Source organism: Rattus norvegicus, chromosome 1 (genome assembly GCF_036323735.1).
Source record: "Rattus norvegicus strain BN/NHsdMcwi chromosome 1, GRCr8, whole genome shotgun sequence".
NCBI classification, from domain to species: Eukaryota; Metazoa; Chordata; class Mammalia; order Rodentia; family Muridae; genus Rattus; species Rattus norvegicus.
In genome coordinates this window covers 139,048,995-139,071,370 of record NC_086019.1, presented here as the reverse complement: position 1 = coordinate 139,071,370, position 22,376 = coordinate 139,048,995, and the positions used below count along the sequence as shown (strand labels likewise).

The window sequence follows — 22,376 nt, the reverse complement described above, 5'->3', positions numbered from 1 at the left end:
CCCACCTGTTTTATAGATCTCTGTACCTAGCAGGAGCTTTAGTTTAAATATCAAGATGACACCTTCTCGTGTCGTCTGAGATGGAAGTCTCAACAGGGTTTGCCTGGATGACATTATCCTGTGCACACGTCTGTGTGTGAAACCCTGTGCACACGTCTGTGTATGCAGCAGGGACAGATAACTTAACTTAAAAGATGTGGGTTCCCTAAAGGTGGGAGGCACATTCCCGATTTGGGTACCGGAAGTATGAAGAGGGAGCCGTGGGCGTGCAAACCTGAACTCCGTGCTCTCTGCCCTTCACTGCAGCAGGGCGGCCGGCTCTCCCAAGCTCCCACTCCACTGTGAGGGACTGGAACTAAGACATCTGTGGTCACTCGAACATTTCTCAGCTGAGAAGGAAGCACTGGGGGGAAAGACTCAGGAAGCCCTTCAATAGACACCCGGGCATCAGGTCTTCTCAGCAGCGCTGGAGGTTGTCCAGCTCTGATGATGTACCTGGTAAGTTTTAGAAGCCGGGAGGCTGTAAAACAATGCTTCTCCATCTTCCTAATGCTGCAACCTTTAATACAGTTCCTCACGCTTTGGTGACCCCAAGCATAAAATAATTTTCATTGCTACCTCATAACCGATTTTGTTACTGTAATGAATCATGTCAATATCTGTGTTTTCTGATGGTTTCAGGCAATATCTGTGAAAGTATCATTCATTGAGAATCCCTGCTCTAAAATGTTTTTGTTCAGAACAACACAAAAGCAAATATCACTAAATATCTACAAAACGGGATCGTCTGAGGCTGCTCAACCCACCCTTTGCTTTCACGTGAATTAAGGAACATTTTATGTCCCAGGTATACCTTAATGTGCTCTCTAGGAGAGTGCAGCTTCTCAAAGGAGAAGAGCCATAGGCTTTCTGGAGCTTTCTATGGCCCTTGGGGTTCCCAAAGTGGGCCCCAAGTTAGGAACTGGCCGGGATCCACAGGGTGTAGATTACCTGAGATGGTGGGAGTTAAGCTGGTTTGAAAGAGCACAAAGTCTGCACGAATGCCCCTGGGTTCTCTTAAAGGATTGTGAGAATCTCCTCAGTGGTTCTTTTACCTTCTCTGTTCTCAACATCAGAGAATGAGTCAGGGTTCTCTGGATCCACACACAACCCAAGCCCTTCTCTCTTTCCTCCACCAACCCAGCCCTACTGGAAATCTGCCAAGTGAAGTCAACAGTGCAGTCCTCTGTCACCCCCTCCGGATCACAGAGATGTGCTTTGTGGTGATGCTCAGGATGTCATTCTGTCCTTATGGTGGGTACCAGAGACTGGCTAAGGAGTCAGGCCCAGGCTCCTTAGGACAGGTGAGTCCTCACAGTTCCCATCCAGTCCATCACCACTGTCCCTGTCCTGAGACTGCCACATTTCAGTCCCAGTTTCTTGGACATGGAGTTTTCTCCATTCCATTGCCTGTGTGTTCTCCCTCCCTTCCTCCCCCGCCCCTCAAGTTTGAAGCCTTCCAGAAAAAGGAAGAGCATGCTTTCATTGTTGTTAGTCCACAGGTGGACAGTAATCTTCTTCATGAAATGTTGTCAAGGGCCCATTGCAAAAAATTCAGTGATGACCATTATTAACCCAATATCTTCCAGCTTTCCCAATCATTGGCCGTTAGACCCTGCTAGAAGTCCAAGGGCTCAGGCCCAGTGCAAGAGTAAATTTGTTGTTTTTGATGTGTCCTGCAGCCACACAGGACTTTAGACTCTACTTACAAAACACTTGCTGGGGAGGACATCGTGATGGGTCTAAGCCTTGCTGAGGGAAGCAGAAAGGAAGAAACAAACCTTGGTTTTCCAAGAACTGAGGAGGAAAGTGAGGTGTGTGCTGTGGACCAAAGTCCCCAGGAGCTCACACATTCACAGCAGTGTTAGTGTTCAGGCTGTGGGCTACTCTGTCCATGGAGTCCCAGTCAGAATGGACTCCTGGGAGATGGGGGAGCTTCAGGCAGTGGGCCCTGATTTGGGGACTTGTTCACTCAGGGTTGATCCTAGAAAGACACCCCTACTTCTTGTCACTCTTTGTTCCCTTCCTGCACATTCCCTTGTTAATCCCCAACATCGGAGGGGAATAGCCACTTCCAGGACTGAGTAGTTGAAACAAGCTTTACTAAGGGTGTTCCCTGGACTTGCCAGCTGTCTGTCTCAGCCTAAATTGGGACTTGAGAGAGCAGTCCCTCATAAAGCACAAAACCGTAAGTTTAACAGGAAACACCTGCCGGCATGTATTTACAGAGCTGAAATAATTGAATAGAAAATTATAATGTCAAGTCAGGAATATCTATGAGGCAGGGGAGGAGTCACATCTCATGGGGTTGGTAGACCAAGCTGTTTTAAAAACATCTTCTGCAACGGCAATGGGCAGTCATTAGTTATGGGCTCCTGAATTCAGTGTAGGCTCAAAAACATGTTTTGCATGCTGCGTGTTTCACAGGTTCTTAGCTAGAAATGGAAACCTGTTCTTGTGGGCTACGGGGACTTAACAACAATGTGGATCCCCTTTGGCTTCCTGGAACTCATCACCATGGTGCTCTCACCTCGGGCCTAAAGGAAAGCAGACACAGAACCACAGTGGGAATCTTTCTTGGCTCCAAAATGAGCCCTTCCCTTTTTGTCCCTCTGGTCCTCATCAGAGTGATGAAATTCTGTCAGACATGGGCGTCTTTGGGAAGGCTCTTTGTCCTCACAGTTCACATTGCCCTCTGTGGGGTTCTGGAAGAGTGAAGCTCGCTCCCCGCCTTCCGCACTTCTGAGGGTGACAGGGCGTATTTGGGCGACCTCCGAACCTGGGGGTGAATTTTAGTGGCACACACACAGGTTCACAGCTTTTGCAGGGTGCTGGGGATCTGAACTCAGGTTTCCAGGGTTCCGCAGCAGGCGCTGTGACTACAGAGACAGCTCTCCAGCCCCTTGCCTCCTTTTTCTGGATGTTTATAGTTTCACATTTAAGTTTACGGTGCTCTGTGGATAAGTTTTGTGTAAGATGCGAGGCTTAGGTCAAAGTTGCCTGTTTGATTGTGTGTAACTGTTTCAGTTGCTTCAACAATGTTTTATTTTTGTTTTGTTTTGTTTTTAGATAATAATCCCTTCTGTGAGAAATAATTTCAGGGTTGCGAAGAAAGGGAGCCCCATTTTAACTGAGTGTCCAAGAAGACAAACATGTCTCTCGATCCAAAGGCTGAACTTGGAAGAACAAACACAGAGATGCTGTGTGCATTTGGTTTGTCTCTCCCAGGTGGTGACTGGGTCTTTTCCCAATTGGCTGGGGTCAGTCCTCACTGTGTTCTTTAGTCTGAAAAGAAGTGGTGAACAGGACATGAAGGAGAAAAAGGGAGGGTCACTGCCATCAGACATCAGCTTCCTGGAGTGCATTAGGCAGCCTTAGGTAAACCAAGGTTTTACCTGGCAGGGGGATTCAAACATTTGCACCTAAATCTTACAAGGTGAGGGAGACAAAAGTATCTGAATCCCTTGTTCTAAACACCAGTTCACAGTGTTTTTGTTAGAAGAGAGTGTTATTTGATATTTCTGCATTTCTTCCTTTCAAAAGATTCCCTATCCTTGTCTCACATGCGGTAAGCATGTGTCTGTGGCTGAGTTCCTGATCCCTTCTTGGATTTCCCTGAGCCGTGTCTCCTTAAAGCCAATAAGGAGACAGTTGTCATTATCAGTGCTGAGTGTTCAGATTTCGGAGGCTGATTTCTCCTCATTCTTCCTTCCAAATCTGAGAGGAAACCTGTTGTGAGCTGGACATGGACGCTCTCCATCCAATAGCATTCAGTTAAGTTGCTGAGAGCTTTGATCACAAAGGGTTCTGGATCCTATCAGGAGCTTTTGAAAGTTCCTTATGTGGCAGAGCATGTCGATCAGTGTTGGAGTATAAACAAGCCTTGTCTACCTTGAATTAACCCAACCCTGTTGTGGGTAGCCATCACTGGACTCTTTTTGCTCGTGTTTTACAGGGGGCGTCTGTGCTTAAGTTCATGGTAATATCAGATATACTTTCTCTCTGCCCTCTGTTTTACTGGCTGGTTTTGGAGACAAGGCGGTAGTGGGCACATCAAGGAGGTTGGGGTGTCCCTTCCTGTACTGACTTCTTGGTTGTCAGCTTGATTGGCTTGAGAGATGTCACAGGGAGAGGAACACAGGCCCATGGGTGTGTCTGTGATGGTGTTTCTAGAGTGGTTGGTGCTTGAGTCAGCAACTGAGTTGGGTGAAGACCTACTGTGACTGTGACTGGCTCTGTCCAGTAGCCCCCAAGTGTTAATAAAGAAGGAGGAGGCAGCCAGCACAGGTGGAGTTCACTTCTCTTGAGCAAATGGTCCTGTGGGTGCTGCTGTGGCTTGAAGATCTCAGTCACCTGGTTCCTGGCCTTTCCTGCAGACTCCCACCAAGGGCTCTGGAGGGAGCTTCCAGGCCCTCGACGTTTGAATCGGGCTGACCAACTTGCTGTTCTCCCTCACCCTGAAGGCACTGGTTTCCTGGCCAAAGTAACTCACTGAGTTCTTTGGCCCTCAGTATTGGGATGACTATTGTAGGATTATCCAACCCGCTGTGGTGTCAGCCAATCTATTAAACTTTGAAAAATTATAAATGAAGTTGGCCCAGGATAGTGGCACACACCTTTTATACCAGAATTCAGAGGCAGACAGATCTGAGTTCAAGGCCAGCCTACATAGAGTTCCTGGACAATCAGGGTTGCATAGAGAGACCTTGTCTCCAAAAATCAAAAATCAAAATCAAAACAAATCTATCTATCTATCTATCTATCTATCTATCTATCTATCTATCTATCTATGGAGATAGAGATAGAAAAATAGACAGACGTTATATTTTGTATGTTTTGCTAGAGACCCTGACTAATAAACTCTGTCTTGGTTCTTGGAAGACACTGTTTACCTGTTAGGGTACAAAAATTTGGGAATACTTCATTATGTAGGACCCCCTCTCGGGAGACCCCACTCCAGTCGTGGGATTGTACTCCCCCAAGAAACGCGAGAGACTGGCTCTTGATGTAAAGCACACGAGGCAGTTTATTATTAGAGCTGTGGGACGGCTCGTATCTCACACAGGAGACAGAGGAGTCGACCCCAAGACTCGAAATTCAAGGATTTTTATAGGGGAAGGCAAGGGGATTCAGCATGGTTATACTTGATTGGTTAATTTATATATCAGCAGGGGAAATGGGTACAAGGTCATATCAGCAAGCAGTATGTGCAAGCTGGAATGTTCATAATGTAGGAGAGCGTCTTATCTCTATTTGTAGAGCAGGGAGTTTGGTAGTGGCTAGCTAGTTCCTGGAACAATTCCATGACCTTGTTTTCAGGCTTGTCCGGGCATATCTCAGGCCCATTTTGTCCTGTCCCTTTGTCTACTGTTCTTTTGTAGTTTTTATTTTAATTTCTTCAATTATAAAACCCAAGTTTGAGCCAGCAAAAGTTTCTTTATTCGAATGCTGACATATCAGGGAGATGGCTGGGTTTGGGATGCAAACCGTGTTGGTCAGGAGAAAGAACAGAACATCTTTTAAAAACAAAACCCAGCAGACTAGATGAGGTAAGGGTCATCCAACCACGTTCATGTCTGCAGTATTTCTCCCCTGGTATTTTCGGTGTTGATTCTTTGGATATCTAACAGAATTCTCCAGCGAAACGGTTGGGACCTAAACAGTTCATTTTTAGAATGCTATGTCAGCAGCTACAATTCTTTACTTATTACAGGACTAGTTATATTTGCTAGTTTTTGGCTTTAGAGAAATTGGACCTTTTGTTAAAGCTGATAGATAGTTCACCTCCATTGTGTTTATGAGAGAGAGAGCTAAAGGTATGTGGTGACAGCTTCTATATTTCTCTTTTTTCTTTTTTGTTTGTTTTCCTTTCTTGGAGTCCAGGTTTCTTTGTAACAGCTCCAGCTGTCTTGGAACTCCCTGTTGTCTAGGCTGGCCAGGAGCTGACATCCTTCTTCCTCTGCCTCTGGAGTGTTGGGATTAAAGGCATAGGCCACCACACACTGGCATTGCTGGGGTCTTATCCGTCTCAGGCCTCCAAGGTGGAAAGGCAATGCTTGTCCCTTTAAGAATCATGTGGGGGTTGGGAATTTAGCTCAGTGGTAGAGTGCCCTGAGTTCGGGGGGTGGGGGGGGGAGAGAGAGAGAGAGAGAGAGAGAGAGAGAGAGAGAGAGAGAGAGAGAGAGAGAGAGAGAGAGAGAGAGAGAAGAATCACGTGGCAGTAGCTTCCCTCTCGGTGCCAGACCTCTTCTTGCTGGACCAGCGGCCGGGCACCCCTTGCTTCACATGCAGCTGTATTACGGGTTCGTTGGGCCATCCGTCACAAAACTACGGCCTCTAATTGGCCTCTATGCTTCGGACCTGCAAGATGGGGCCGGAATTCGGGAGAAATTGGCTTTTTGGCGGCACAACCAGCTTGGGCTGGAAGACCGTGGTGGGGGTGGGGGTGGGGGTGGGGTAATCAGTGGTGGGGGTGGCGGGGGCGGGGGCGGGGGCGGGGATTTGCAGCGCGTAGGCTGCACGGTGAGTACCCGGTTGAGTCCTGGCTGACGGTGCTCTCCGTGCCCGTTATCCGGACCGCCTTCCTGCCAGAGGAGCGTCCGGAGACGTGTGGGACCTCTGGTCGGGTTCGCTGGGTCGGGGAGTTTGGATCGAAAAAGCAGATGGACTCCATTTAAGACCAGGAACCATTTTGAGACTCTTCCTAAGTTAGGTAAAAGTTTTAAGATTCTGTTCCTTGGAATTAGTCTGCACCGATCCCACAACCTCAGAATGTTTCGTACCAAATGGTCCAGGAAGAATTCTATAACTGCCTTGTGCTCTCTGTAAACTTGCCGGCTTGCAAAATACCGCTCCCTGTAGGTGTGTCCTATTAAGAGAAGTATGGGGGGTTAGGGATTTAGCTCAGCGGTAGAGCGCTTGCCTAGCAAGCTCAAGGCCCTGGGTTCGGTCCCCAGCTCCGAAAAAAAAAAAAAAAAAAAAGAGAGAGAGAGAGAGAGAAGTATGGGAAGTTGACTTGGGGCTGTCTCTCAAATCTGATTCTAGGGGGAGACAGCCACCGCACAAACTTTGCTGTGCACAGAGTAAGGTGTTATTTATCCTCCTTCGGCGGGATTGATATTTGGAGGCTCCGGTGACATAAGAAACTGTTAGGGTCCAGGAGTCGCCCCATAAACCACATAAACATAGATTTCAGTCAGGCAAGGATAGTTTATTGAACGCACACCCCAAGACTGAACAATCAGAGATATAGTTCATATTCTCAGGACCTGAAAGCTACAACCCCGGATGTTTTCTAGGGTCAGTTTATATAGGTAAAAACCCACAATGAGCTCATAAGCAGGTACAGGGAGGGCTGCAGGGGCCAAGTTGTTGCTAGTTCAGACATAACAGTTCAAGCTGACTTCTATTTTGATTGGTCCTCAGTGAAGGCTGTGGTTGGGGAATTTCCAAGAACCTCAGAACATAACAAGATATACGGTCAACTTGATCGCTCTTTGAGCCAAAATGTCAGCAGTATGAGGTGGCTGGCAAGTGTGAGTCAGAAGAGTTACAGTTAAGTAGTGGGGGAGGGGTTTAAGCTTTGGTACAGGCTTTAACAAATCTCCATCAAAATTCCGAACCTGGATCCTTCCTTTCGACCTCAGGGACTGGAGGGCCACTTCTCAGGGTGTGCACCTTGAGACGTTCCAAGGCCCCTGCAGGCTTGATTTCAGTTACGAGGTCCACAGCTGCACCAAAAGAAAACCAGCAGGCACCTGTATGAGGAGCCTCCATTGGTAAGTCATTCTTTTCCTTATGTAACATCTGCTCCTGGTTCCCTTAGGATCCCATTTGGGTACAGTGTTTTAGGAGATACAGGAACTCCTGTCCAGGCCACTAGGGAGAGGTCACACTACATTCTTGGTTCTTGGCTCTGTGTGCCCTATTCTGTTTTGTTAGCCTTTTCTGTTTCTTTGTCCTGAGTCTTCTGAGGTTTGGGTTTGGGGTGACTGGAAGACAAAATGGGTAATAAGACTAGTAAACCTGATACACCCTTAAACTGTGTATTGAAACATTTTGACAAACTTTACACCCCGGCAGTTAAGAAAGCTTATCACTACCCCATTACTAAGAGTCGTCTTAAGACCTTTTGCAAACAGCAATGGCCTATGTTTGGGGTCCAGTGGCCCTCTGAGGGCACCTTCGACCCCGAGGTGGCATGGGCCCTAGTAAGTGCTGTCATCAACATACCCAGCCACCGAGGATACATTTTGCCATGGGCAGAAGCAACATCAAATCCTCCCATCTGGATCCAGTTTTATATGCTCAAAAATAGACAAAGAGGTCCTACATCAGTCATCTCAAGAAGGAGCCCTCAGGAATCCATACCAGGGGACCAGAAGACCTCCAAAACTTCTGATATACAGGACCCCCCACTGCCTCGCTCATGTCAGTGCCCACCTCGATCCAAACCCCCACCTCAATCCAAATCCCCACCCAAATCCAAACCCCCACCCAAATCCAAACCCCCACCTCAGCCCTCACCTCAATCCAAACCCCCACCCAAATCCAAACCCCCACCTCAGCCCTCACCTCAATCCAAACCCCCACCCAAATCCAAACCCCCACCTCAGCCCTCACCTCAATCCAAACCCCCACCCAAATCCAAACCCCCACCCAAATCCAAACCCCCACCTCAGCCCTCACCTCAACCCCAACCTCTACCCCAGCAGCTGGATCACTCCCTGTCCTTTCCCCTCCCCACATCGGATCGGGCGTTACTTCCTTACTCTTCGAACTCTCTTCAGATACCACAGCAGCCCCAGTCCTCCTCTCTCAACAGGTCTCTCGCCACTGATCTTCATAACTGGAACGCCCAGAACCCTCCTTTCAGCACAGACAGGAACTGTATAACCTATGTTCCTTTAACCACCACTGATCTCTTTAAATGGAAGACGCAGTACCCTTCTTTCAGTACAAACCCAAGTTCCCTGGTCTCTTTAATGGAGTTTATCTTTTCCGTCCACTTTCCTTCTTGGGATGATTGTGAGACTATCTTAACCATCTTCTTCACATCAGAGGAGAGGAGCCGGATTCTGAGTGAGGCAGCACAAGCATTTCTCAGACTGGGCGCACGGACTGGCAGATGGAGGGCAGATGTGGTCGACTGTGTCCTACCTACATGGAGACCTGACCAGAACTATAGGACAAAGGAAGATAGGAGGGCACTCAGTAATTATCACCAGGCTTTGTTAGAGGGAATAAAACAGGCAGCCCGGAAGCCCACTGACTTCCTCAGGGTGATGTGTACTAGACAAGGTCCAAAGGAATCACCTTTAGACTTCCTCGAACGCCTCCTGGAGACATACCGCACATACACGCCCATAGATCCAGAAGACTCCATAAATGTCAAGGAGATTAACCGAACCTTCGTAGACCATTCAGCCCCAGACATACGTAATGCAATCCAAAGAGTGTATGGATTTGAAGACATGACTAGGTCAGAATTATTGTCAATAGCCCAGAGAGTGTTTGACAGTAGAGAGAGTGAACAAGATCTGATAATAAGAACAGTGATTGAGACTCTGGTCAATTCACGGTATTCCTGTGACACCTTCAGTCATGGACAGAGACCACAAAGACTACGAAGAGACCAATGTGCTTACTGCAAGAGACTGGGCCACTGGAAAAATGAATGCCCTAATCGAAGAAGGGCCTGCTCCCGTCGAGGCCAGTTTTAGCTTTAAGAGCATAGTGGGGCCATAGCTCTTTAAAATTAGGCCCCCAGGAGCCTATGGTAGTCTTATTCAGTTGGGGTCAATCTGTAAATTCAAACTAGGAAACTTCACATTGGTGTCACAAAAGACCCTTGGGGCCCCCTGTCAATCAAACAGTGGAAATGCAGGGGCAACAGGGGAAGTCAAAAATATAAACGGACTACAAAATGGACTGTTAATCCAGGGAAGAGGGCAGTGACTCATTCTTTCATCGCTGTCCCTGAATGCGCCTGTTCACTCTGCTGGGAAGAGACCTCCTATCCTGTTCCCCACCTGTCCCTTAAGCTAGAAGTACCTCCTCTGTCACCAGGGTCCACCCAGGCCACTAAAGAGAAATGAAATGAACAACTTATCAGAGATGTTTCCAAGTGTTTGGGCTAAAGACAATCCTGGAAGGGGCGACCATGGGTTGCCAGTGATAGTTCAGCTTCTGCTGAGGTTGTGCCCATTGGAGTGGGACAGTACTCCATCAGGGGATCAAGACCCAGGATTTACGGGGAATGGATATGTGGGTGGGAACTATTTGCCCAACTATTCCCCACCCTTATTCTCTGCTCAGCATGCTGCTGCAAAGGGTTTATACAGTCCTGGATTGAAAGGATGCATTTTTCCCCCTTCCTTTGTCAAAACTAAATGTATCTTTGCATTTGAATGGACTAACCAGACCTGAACCTGCTTATCTTAGGGTTTCAGCAATTCCCCAATGGTCTATTGATGATGCCCTTGACCAAGACTTAAGTGAGACTTAAGTGCTTAGCCTGCACTCAGGTAAATGCAGAAAAGGCTATGTTGCCCCAAGGGCACTGAAGTCAAGGTCCTTTAGCTGATGAATTTTGGGAATTTGACTTTACTGAAATCAAGCAAGGGCCACATGTATATAATAAATACTTTCTGGTCTTTATCAACACTGTCTTGGGCTTTCCAACCTTAATGAAAACAGCTCAGATAGTAGCTAAGAAATTAATGCTGGAAATCATCCCCAGATTTGGCTTCTTCATAACTTTGGGGTCTGACAGTGCCCTGGCCTTCATGACCAAACTGTCTCAAATGACTTCAAAGGCCCTCAGTATGGAGGCTACATAGCATGTGTCATCCTCAGAGCCCAGGGAAGGTAGAAAGAATGAACAGGACCTTAAAAGAAACTCTCACTAAATATGCTCTTGAGACTGATGGTAACTGTGTTGACCTCTTGCTTTTTGCCCCCACTAAGGGCCTGTTGCACCCTTACTTCAAAAAATTCACTCCACGTGAAGTAATTTATGGACAGCCACTCCCAGTGACCCCTTGGGTAACAACATCAAGGGCTAATAACAGATTTCCTAGTCTCTGAATCCCTGAAGGGATTACAGTTAACTCTGGATGAGATCTTTCCTCAAGTCTAGGCTGCCCAACTGACCGGGCACTGCTTGCCTGACCCACCTGTTCCAACCTGATGACACTGCCATTTCAAGACTCACTGGATGGAACCAAGACGATGCCCCTCTATCAGGATTCTCTGGATGCCCAGTGCTGGTAAGTTGCTGTTAGTCACATCTTAAGAAGGTACCAGAGGATCCTGTGGAAGAAGAGGGCCACCAAAACCAGAAATTGAATGGGATCCCCTCCAAGTTAAGATCTCTAAGGTTTAATGTTTTCTTGCTGACCTGCTTTTACTCCTTAGACTATGGAAGCCATAATGTTAGTCTTGATCTATTGGGTTATGTCCTTACCCTGGATATAATTAAGTCAGACGGACAACCCACTTGGACTCGCTGATACAGGTCAGGTGACGGATACCATTATAACTTGCCGTCAGCCTGATCTGAAAGCTGATGACGGCAAACACTTTCCCTTCCATCCTAGAACGGGCTGTGGACATTTACACTTGGAGAAAAACTTAGGAGGTATCCTGGTTTGCATCGGTCCAGCCCAGGGAAGCAAATCCTGCCAGGGCACTAATGCCACCCACTGTGCCTCTTGGAGCTCCAAGACTGTCACCCTGACTGCCTTAGGGCAAAACATGATAGATATTCTTGCCACAACTCCCAAGCCCTCTAAAACCAATGCTTAGTTGTGGGTCGGGGTCACATTGTATTCCCCGACCTAAACTCTGGAACATTTCTGGATTCTTCTGAAAATTCACATTGGAGTGTAGGAAGCGGCTGGGGAATTTGGCCTTGTGGAGGTGGGCTGGATCCCAGTTCCTCAATTACCATGTAGCAGTAAAGGTTAAGACAAGAAGAACTTAAACCCTTAGGCCCCAGTAGAGACCTCCCGAATCCCCAGGCTCCTCCAGCACGCCCACATTCCAAAGACCCCACCTATCGTCTTGCCTGTTTCTATCCTCCCCTAAGCCACCTCCATCCACTGCTCCCATGGAATTTCCTCTCCTGACTATGCTGGCAGCAACCTTTCCTCCACCATTCTACACCGAACCTGACACAGGACTGATGGTTTTGCCTCGACCCCAAACCCACCTATTATGTAGGAATGACTTGCAATCTGTCACTCCCAGCATTGCCACAAGCTTCTGCTGATGCCTACTCCTGCTCCCAGCCCAAGCTATCCCTAGGTGAGGTCCAAGGACAAGGACTGTTTCCTGTCAGAAACTTCAGGCTCCCTAGCTGCTCCATATTTGTATCATTGTGCAACTGTTGTTCAGCTCCTGACTAGCACAGGGTCAGCAGCTATTCCCTCCTGCCTCTGCCGATGCTTGGCGACCTTCTACCGATGCTATCACAAGTGCCTGCTGGCTTCCTGCATTGTCCACAGGACACATTCGTCTTTGTGCATCCTCACTCGTGTCCTTCCTCTAGTTACATTTCCGATGGGGATGAAGGCTGGCTGCATCTAGCCAAGACACCTGACCACCCTCAACCAAAGCGGGCGGTTCTATGAGTCCCACCTTTAGTGAATTCAGGGATGGTAGGGCCTACAGCACTAGGAACATCAGCCCTGGTCCTGCAAGATCAGGGTTCAAAACTCTGAATGCTAAAGTTAAATAGGATTTAAGGTTATTATAAAAGACTCAGTCCCTAGATTGGAAGGTTAGGTGGATTCTCTGGCAGAGATAATTTTTACAGAATAGAAGGTTTGTTTGACTTACTCTTCATGAAACAAGGAGGGCTGTGAGTAGTCATCATCGAAACCTGTTGTTTTTTGGGGTTTTTTTTTTTTCAGAGCTGGGGACCGAACCCAGGGCCTTGCACTTGCTAGGCGAGCGCTCTACAACTGAGCTAAATCCCCAACCTTGAAACCTGTTGTTTTTATGCTGACCATTCAGGCCTAGAGAAACTTGAGCTATGGTAAGAAACAATTTGAAAACCAAACACTTAGACAGACAGGAAGGGAACAGTTGGTGCCAGTCCCTATGTAACTGGTCACCCTGTCTAACCGCCCTTGTTTCAGCTGCCGCAGGTCTCCTCATACTCCTAATGTTTCCTACGACCTTCTAGCGCTTCACAAGGCTTGTCTACGGACAAATAAAGAATGCTAAAATGCTTGCCACTAGTAGCCATTACAATAGCCAGAAATGTTAGCTTCCAAGAGGCTTATGTGACAGGAACACATAAGACAGATGAGTCAGAAACCAGTTCAAGTCCATTTGAAGGCCAGGAGTCGTTTCGAGGCTCTGTTTACTGTAAAACTTACGTTCCAATGTCTGCTTCTCAGAATTTAGCTGTACCCCATCCCATAACCAAAGAATGTTCTGTACCAGATGTTCTGAGAAGATTTCCTTAACTGCCTTGTTCTTCCTGCTTGCAAAACCCCACCCCCTTCAGTTCCAGAACTCAAACTTTACGGGGAGATGGCCGCCAGATTGGCTGTTCTGTGCACAGATTAAACCTTGCTTTGAATTGGCCATAATTTGTGTTCAGTGGTCTTTATCCTCATCTGGTGGGACTAACTGGACGTCCCCAGGAGTACTCCTCAGCCTAGCTTGGGTGCCCCTGCTCTGCTTTGATCCTTCCCACCAAGCAAATGAATTGTTTAGCAAATGAATTTTGCCTGGGAGCTGCCTCCCTTCCCCCTAGGAGTGGTTGGTTCATTGAGTCTGCTAACATTCTTCAAAAAATTACTATAACCAAGAAAGAGGAGGCTACCTGTCTTTGAGGATGCCAACCATGGCCCCCATCAGCACAGGTCCCATGGCATGGTGAGCAATAGCAGAGGGGTTTAACAAGGGAGGAAAAGACAGGGTCTGCCCTGCAGGATCCTTTCTGGCTGGGGAGGTGTTGGTCAAGGGAGAAGTGGTACTCCTGGAGTGACACCCATGCACCCAGGAGTATGGTGACCAGCCTGTTAGGGCCCCAGCAGGCACCCTTTGCTCAACCCTCCAAGGAGTTGCCTAGGTTCCAGAATTCTGCTGTGGTTGGCAGGTTCAATCTGGTCTCCTTCACTTCCATATTAGAAGTGTCTTTTCCTCATTGCGGAACTGTGCCTCCTCGGGGGACAGATGCCTTTAGATGCAACTGCTTCAAGGACCCCAAAGGCCATTCCCACAATATAAGCAATGACTTCTTTTTCCTTTTTAGTCATGCTAAGTAGTTAGACAATCCTTGAACTTGGGATTCTCTGGTTCTGGTGTAAGAGCCAATTATGTTTTAACTACTCATTGGGAAGAGCTGAGGGTTTCCAGTGTGTGTCCTAAAGAGAGGCTGAGGCTTGCCAATGTGTTCCATAAGAGAACCCAGTTGTAAATTGGGGATGCTAGCTGTTTTGGAAATGTTCATACCATGTGATTGTCATTGGAAATACCAGCCACAGTTAAATGGAGCCAGCTGGGACCTAAAAGGCAGGCCCTGTGTGTCACCAAAGGTGGGTCCAGAGAGGTGACCCAAGTCTCCTGGGAAAGCCCCAAAGGATTGTGGGTGAATCCCAGACATTGAGCATTAAACTGCTTATACCGTGGAGTTTGGTTTTGCCTTGATTGTGCCCCATTTTTCCCTGTTGAAATTTTTTTTAAAGTACTTTATTGATTTTGCCAGAGCACACAGTTGAGAGATTTTTAAACTTTAAGAGGAAATTTTGGAGTTTTATAGAAAGTTTAAATGTAAAAAAAAAAAAAAAAACTGGATTTTTTTTAAATGAACAGCTTTTTAAAGTATTTAAATTTATAAAGCTATGGGACCTTGTAAGTTTATAAAATGTTTATATTATTAATATGTGACCTTAAGATATAAATAAAAGGCCTAAGAGTTAGTGCTAAACACTGAATGCCAGAAACTAGGCTATTCCTATCTTGGGAAACAGCAAGGCAGTGACCTAATCAGTCAGGCAAAGCCTATCTACCAGAGAGATGGGAGCCATATGTGCTTGTGCGATGTGGGTCATGTGTGCGTCACAATCCAGAACAGTGGCAACATGGCAGTTGTGGAGCAACAGTGAGTAATACTGTGGCTGGGCTTTACCATGACATGAGGACTGTGTTGAATTGCGGCAGTAGGAAGGCTTAGAGAAAGAGAATGTCTCTCTTTACCTAAGGTCTACTGAGGGTTAAATATATGTGCCAGAAGCAGCTGTGTGCGCCCTACAGACTTGATGTGTCCGGGTGGGGGGATACTGGGGTCGGGGGAGATGGGGCTCTACTCTCAGAGGAAGAGGGGTGGGGGTTGGGGGACGGGTTGTGAGAGTGGGGTATTGGGAGGGGGGACAGCTATCTGGATGTAATGTGAATTTAAAAAAAAAAAAAAGGGAATGTGTGTTGGGTGGTGGCAGTGCACACCTTTAATCCCAGCTCCGGGTAGAGATGGGCAGGTCTCTGAGTGCCAGGACAGCCAGGACTACACAGAGAAACACTGTCTCAAAAATCAAACAAACAAACAAACAAAAAATGTATGTCTAGCCTCTTTGCTAACTGTTAAGCTTTAGTTAGTTTGATAAACTGAGTCATATAAGGCGCTGTGAAATCCTGTAGTGTACACTGTGAGAGGACCAGGAAAGTTGCCAGTCTGCCTATGGACTAGTCTCATTTATGATTCAAAGCTTTATTTTTATACTAGAAAAGCTTCATTTTAGAATATTTTAAAAGCTAAACCTAACATGGATAGAGCTAATTACTGTAAATTGTTCAAGGTGATTAAGATATGCAGTTTAATAATCAGTCACCTCCTAAAAGATGAAATTGTTTGATGTATTCAGAACCGCACTTGTATTCTTGTTAAGTGTTTGTGTTAGGTTTCCATCGCTGTGAAGAGACACCGTGACCAAAGCAGTTCTTCCAAAGGACATTTAATTGGGGCTGGCTTGCAGGTTCACAGGTTCAATCCTTTATCATCAAGTGGGGGAGCATAGCAACATCCAGGCAGGAATGTCTCTGGAGGAGCCGAAAGTTCCACCTCTTGATCCAAAGGCAGACAGGAGAAGACTGGCTCCCACATGGCGAGGAGGAGGGTCTCACAGTGACAATTCCTCCAACAAGGCCACATCTCCCCACAGTGCCTCAGGCCAAGCCTATTCAAACTACCACAGTACTAATGTAATTAATTACAGGACAAGAGCTTTATTTACCCTCCAGTATGTGTCTTTAAGGTTGAGCCTAGAACAAGTAACTAAAAAGAAGGGAAGTTTGTTTAGCTCAGGTATCCTTAATAATTGTGGTCCTCAAAGTCATCAGAGATCTGCTGAAATGGCATTTCAAATGCTTAATGGGAAAAACTGGCTGTGACAGAGACCCCAGCTCCTAGCGCTCACCCTGAGGTCTCTAAAGAAGGTAAACAGGGGGCACCATCGACTCCACCTACAGTAGTGTGGCAATGCTAACCACCGGCATAACTGCCCCAATGCCTCGCGTGCTGAACCCTGCCCAATCTGTGGACAAGCAGGACACTGGAGAGTTGATTGCCCCATTTTGCCAAGACAAAGTGAGGTCAGTCTCTCAGGTTCCTCCTCCACAGGAAGAAGGCTTCTCAGATTTGCCAGGCCTGGCCACCGAAGATCGATGTGCCCTCAACGAAGCCATGGGCACCACAGGAACCTGGTGGGTTGGCTGCTAGGTAATGGATAAGTCTCTGTCGTTTTAATTGCTACATAGGCCATTTGGATTACACTCCCTGGTCTAATTTATCCTTCTCAGCTCTCTGATGGCATTGATGGCCAGGCTAACTACAGGTTTGTCAGTTCGTCAGTAGCTCCTTCACACGAGGCTTCAGCCACCTCACTCCATTTCATAGGTAAAGACCAAGCCCTGCGATCTCTAAGAGTTACTAGGTCTCTTGTTAAGAAATGGCAGACAGTTTGCTGAAAGGCTTTGAGTTAAAATACAGGCAGGTTTCAGAAGTAGCTTTTTACTGTCCCTTTATTTAAACTTGCTTTGCATTGACTGTTCTCTGTAATAGCCGTTTGAGTCTCTGATGAGTGATTGGATGGAGGAAAGAGAAAAGTTTCAAAGTCTTTGCAAGTTCTGGGTGTTCAGAGGTGTAGAAGGGGTCTGAGGATGTGAAAGTTCTGAGGGTCTGAAGTCAGTTAAGGTGCAAGTTACAGCGGCATAAGAAAATGATCTGAAAAGTGGGGAAGGTTTCAGACTTCTTTCCCCATCTGTGCTCGTGTTAATACTAAGACTTTAAGAGTTCAGAACTTTACTGTTTGTCAACGGAGTTGTGATAAGCTAGCTGACGGAGCACGGGCTGCCTGCTATTCAGTCACAGCTTTAAACTCCCTTCAGTTGTCTTTGAGTGTAGACTTAAAGGTGCTTCTCGTCATCTGTGGCCAATCTATACGTCCATCCCTCCACACCGAGACAAGAGTGGTTATGCTTTCTAACCCAAAGCCAGGGCTTTCGCTAGGACTCAAAGGCTTGTGTCTACCCTGGCTGCTTACGGGACACCTGGTAGCTGGTTCTTCTATGATGTGGAGTTTAGTACAGATTAATGCTAGCGTATCTAAGACTTTTATCTTTTTGTAAACTAAAAAAAAAAAAATTGTGTAAGGGGCTGGAGAGATGGCCCAGCGGTTAAGAGCACTGGTGGCTCTTCCCGAGGATCAGGGTTCAATTCCCAGCACCTATGTGACAGCTCATAATTGTCTGTGACTCCAGTTCCAGACCTCTCCTGGTCTCATTGGGCATGGGTAAGGTACACAGACACATGCAGGGAACACCTATATACGTAAAAATTAACAAACAAAAAATCCTTGTAAGGGCATGGAAGGAGTCATTAAGACTTGGACTCAGCTCTCACGGGTCAAAGGGACTCCAGATGAGTACGGAGTAAGCCTCTCATCTGCCTATTCCCGAGGGTAGCCTCTCTCCCCTGGTCTTGGGACTCTTCCCCTCCCCCACCCCCCCAGTTTCCAAATGTAAGATTTTCCTTTAAGGTCCTAAACTTTAACTTCTGTCCCAAGTCTGTCTGTCTCAGCAGATTTCCACTTGGCTGACAGACACCATCCAGGAATCAACTATGGACTACAAACTGCTCGAAACGGCCCTGAGCTCTGGACTCGATAAATGCGGCTATGAACCAGTCGCCGATGTCGCTCCCTGTGTCTTCTGCTGGGTCATCTAACCGGATGCTCCTGATGTACGTCCCATTACCTGAATCCCCTCCCTGCCTTTGACTAACGTTCCAGCCTTCCCAAGCCCTGGCGACGTCCTTGTCTCAGCAGGAAGTAGCTACAGAAGAGAGTGCGTCGCCCCTTGTCCCCGACAGGCTGGAATGTTAGATCGAAAGGGCATTCCCTGGTGTAGGGGACAAAATGGCTACCTATAGTGCCTATTGGCATACCAGGAAAGATTCCTGTTCAACTCAGAGAGACCCAGCCCTATCAACAGGTAGATTCATCAGCTGAAGTAGTTGTTCAAAGTGACAGGGCCCAGACCTGCCTTATGCAGGGACAGGGAGGTGTTGTGTGGCTTTAAGAGGAAACTGTTGGTTGTATACAAACCACTCAGGGATCATCAGAGGTAATCTGACTGTACTCAAAGAAATTTTCCAGAAATGGCTGTTCCCCATTCTCATCGTCACTCCTCCTAGTTAGTAACTCTGACGGCTTAGTAATCTCAGGGTCTTTGACCCTTGTATTTCAGCCAATTACCTCTGCCTCTTGCTCATTAGTGACTTAAGTAGATAATAATTCCTGCCTGGGTACTGTTAGGCTGATGGCTGTTAGATCCCAGTGTAAACAGGTACCCATCGCAGAGCCAGGGATTCGACTCGGGATACAACTCGAGGAAAGGATGTGAGAGACAATGCTATACTATTTTAAGTTTCAATTACGGTGCCTAAGAGACCCACTAAACAAAAATACCTCTATTGTGGGCCACGTTCCTGAAAGGCTGGAGGCTGCTGTTGGTGGGAGACAACAAGCCATGTGGCCTGCTCCCCTAAACAACTTTGTTTGACACACCACACTGGGTGTGCTCGTTCACAGGTAGTGGGGAGGTACACGGGCGGGAAATAAATCAGGATATATGTTTGCCCCTGATTGGATCTGGTGGGAAATATGGTGTTTTATGGGATTTGTCTTTTTAAGCCTGAATGTGACTGGCCAGAGTCCATCATCCTGACCACTATATAATTAAAGCTTGTTTCAAACTTAGCTCAGAGTCGTGGTAGTGGTCTTATTCTTGCCCGTGGGATTAACATTAGCCTTTTGTGTGCTGGGGTGTATAAGCAAGTTCCACTGTGGCCATCCCCAAAATTCCTAGAAACTTAACTGCCACACCCACTCCAGTAGAGTCTGTGTGACATGAACCTCTTGTGCTTCGTTTCTATCCAGAACAGAGGCCTGTGCCTGGAATGGCTTGGCCTCCTGGAGGTCCCTGGCCGTCTCCCTACAAAAAGATGATGACTGGGGTCTATGCTTGCAGTGGAGGTGCCTTCTGTGTTCTAGCCTTGGTGATCTTAGCAACTTTAAGCCTGTCAACAATATCTGATTTTAAGAATGTAGCAGTGTGGGAAGATGGTCATGGACCTTTAGATGTCTCAGGAACTGAAAGTTCAGAGACATCTAAACCACCACGTCTCACACCACCATGATCCTGATGAACTCAACGGCTGCGATGAACTCAACTGCTGCACCCATTCGTTCCCAGCAAATAGGAGAGAAATTAATTGCAGTTACTAATAACATGACTGTTCCAGAAAAGCCCCCCCCTTTGGGAAAGTTTTGTTTAGCATGATTCAGAATAGTAGTGACTCTTAGAAAGATCATGGATAAGTTCCAACAAGTTGAGCAAATTTATCAAGAGTTAACTAGAAGGAAAAGAGAAACTAACATTGAGCAAGAAACGAAAGAAATTATAGAATGGTTACAAAAGTTTCCTTTTTATTCTGAGGGCCCATAGAGTTTAAACTTTATTAAAATAAAGGTAAATGTTAAATGTATATCTGGTACCCACAAGTCTGGTAGTATAACTGCAGTTTTCTAAACTATTGTTTGCGGCTGAGAACTGTTTCCTGGACTGTATATTCAGCTTTCCTTCTTACAAGGGACATTTGGTGGGGTGATGAATAAGAGCTGGATGACTGCCAATTATGATGCACCTGTTCTAACTGCTTAAATATGTGCCAAGAAGTAAAGCTTTTGCAGCAGCACACACCTCGAGTTTGTGTCTGTCTGTCACGCCGAATCCATTCTCTACCTGAAATCCAAGCCTTGGTCCCTATGCTGACACACTCCCCTGGGTGGTCTGCGGCACTTAACCACAGGAAGTTAGAGGGACAGGTGACCTGGGCCTTCTCCAGTTGACCGGTGTACACTGGGAGTCCTGCTGAGCCCAGGTGGCTTTGGTGAAGACTCCCTGCTGAGGCCAGACAACGTATACCAGTTGCCTGGACCGTTTGGTGTCATGCTAGCCTCAGTAGAACATGGAGAGAGGGTGGCTTGGGACCTGACCCTCTACTGTCACCTCTTTTGTAGGTGACACATTTATGCTGGGAGGACTTTTTATAGGTGTTGCTGAAGGCTTGGTCTGGGGACAGAGGAGGGACCAGGGTACTTTTATCCTACAGAAGATTTGGTCCTACTAAGACAGGGTCCTTGAGTTCTGTGGAGAACTGTCTATGGAAAACAGTCTGTCTCAGTCTCTGGAGACTGACAAAGTCACTTTTGTCCCAGGCCCTGTAGTTACTGGTATCCTAGGGTTTATTGCTGTGAAGAGACAAGCATGACCATGATAACTCTTTAAAGGAAAACCTTTAATTTGGCTGGCTTACAGTTTCAGAGGTTTAGCCCATTGTCATTGTGGGAAGTATGGCAGCATGCAGACACAGACGTGGTGCTGGAGAAGGATCCGAGAGCTCTACATTTGCTCCCTAGGCAGTTAGGAGGGAACTACCACGCTGGGCCTCAAAGCCCATCCCCACAGTGACACACTTCCTCTGACAAGGCCATCCTTGGTAATAATGCTGCTGCTCTCTGTAGCCAAACACTCAAGTGCATGAATCTGTGGGGGCCATACCTACTTATCAACAAGTGAGTCCAGGGATGAGAGAGGCTGAGAGAGACCTTTGTTCTGGGCCTCAAGCTGGAGCTGGCTTCCCGGCACTGCAGTGCAAGTTGCATATTCTACAGCGGCTCAGTGCCTGTTGACGGCATCTTCACCCTGTGACACCAGGGTGGGGAAAGAAAAGTAGGAGGAAAAATATGTCCCCATGTGTGGTGTGCAATGATTGGTTGCATCCTTCCTGTCACTGAGAGGGAGGAGGGTGGCCTGGAGCAACAAGCATGGGAAGTGGTTTTAGTCAGATTTATCATTTGAGCAGACCTTACTGAGACCCTGCTTTTACAGAGAAATGGGTGCTGGCTCATGGATTGGGGGCCCTGACTCATAGGTTTGCAGAGTCCCGGTGAGCAGGGGAGCAGGGAGAAGGGTGAAGGTTTCCTGGAGAGAGAAGGAAAGCTGGCACACAGGCCCACCGAGCCTCCATTCTCTGCCCTGGCTGCAGCCGTTTTTTTCTAGCCATCCATCCATACTCTTCCAGGGCCAGCTCTAGGATGCTCGCTTTAGGCACAGGTGATTATAGGGAAAAGGCAGATGGGAGCTGACCAAAAGATTCATCCTTGGCTGTGACAGTGTGACACTGTGGACAGCTGTGCAGATTCATTTGAGGACCTGGCTTCCCATGCAACTTCTGAGGGGCTCCTGCTCACCAGGTGCAGGGCCACAGACACACACAGACACAGACACACACAGACACAGACACACACAGACACAGACAGACCGACAGACAGACACACACACACACACACACACACCCTTCTAGAGAGAGTTGGCACAAGCCAACAGTGGTGGGCCACAAATGAATTGGCCAATTGAAATGCTAATGTAGTAAGTCAGCTAATGTGGTAAATTTCATAATTGAATTGCCTTGCTGATCTGCCAGTGAATCCTTTTCCAGGCCAGGAAACACTTGCAGCCCTGTGAGGATGGCCAGGCAGAGGCAGAACTTGAGCATCCACAGCTCCCAGAAACCACATCCCAGCAGGACTTGTGATGAGTCTGCTGCTCTCTGGCTGCCATTGCAGGCTTTTCTCCTTGTCTGCAACCGTGCCCTGTGAACCCTCTGCTGGGACCAGTTCTAAAGGCATCTGAAGCTGACAACTGCCGCCTGCCTTGCCAGGTGTCTCTGGGGCTTGTTAGGACATGGGAGCAGAAACTGA

At 47.3% G+C, this 22,376-nt stretch overlaps 1 protein-coding gene and 1 long non-coding RNA gene across 4 annotated transcripts; both read left to right on the top strand.

Moving 5' to 3' along the window:
• The first annotated feature begins 6,195 nt into the window (after positions 1–6,195).
• Positions 6,196–20,310, top strand: LOC134485139 (uncharacterized). 3 transcript variants are annotated; one of them, XM_063280962.1, is made up of 2 exons: positions 6,196–6,341; positions 7,686–20,310. In XM_063280962.1, the coding sequence occupies exon 2, from the start codon at positions 8,043–8,045 to the stop codon at positions 9,759–9,761; it is 1,719 nt and encodes a 572-aa protein (XP_063137032.1). In that variant the 5' UTR covers positions 6,196–6,341; positions 7,686–8,042; the 3' UTR covers positions 9,762–20,310. The 3 variants fall into 3 exon arrangements, with proteins under 3 accessions (XP_063137032.1, XP_063137031.1, XP_063137033.1); XM_063280961.1 differs by lacking the exon at positions 6,196–6,341 and adding an exon at positions 6,497–6,751; XM_063280963.1 differs by lacking the exon at positions 6,196–6,341 and adding an exon at positions 6,758–7,593.
• On the top strand, positions 6,576–20,308 carry Fam24al1 (family with sequence similarity 24, member A like 1). Its single transcript, NR_176825.1, has 5 exons — positions 6,576–6,751; positions 7,686–7,817; positions 11,180–11,309; positions 18,117–18,292; positions 19,491–20,308. It is a non-coding gene; the product is annotated as a family with sequence similarity 24, member A like 1 (long non-coding RNA).
• Positions 20,311–22,376: the final 2,066 nt, after the last annotated feature.

Excerpts from the sequence above, each read along its gene's own strand:
- LOC134485139 (XM_063280962.1), top strand. The coding sequence starts at position 8,043 with ATGGGTAATAAGACTAGTAAACCTGATACACCCTTAAACTGTGTATTG.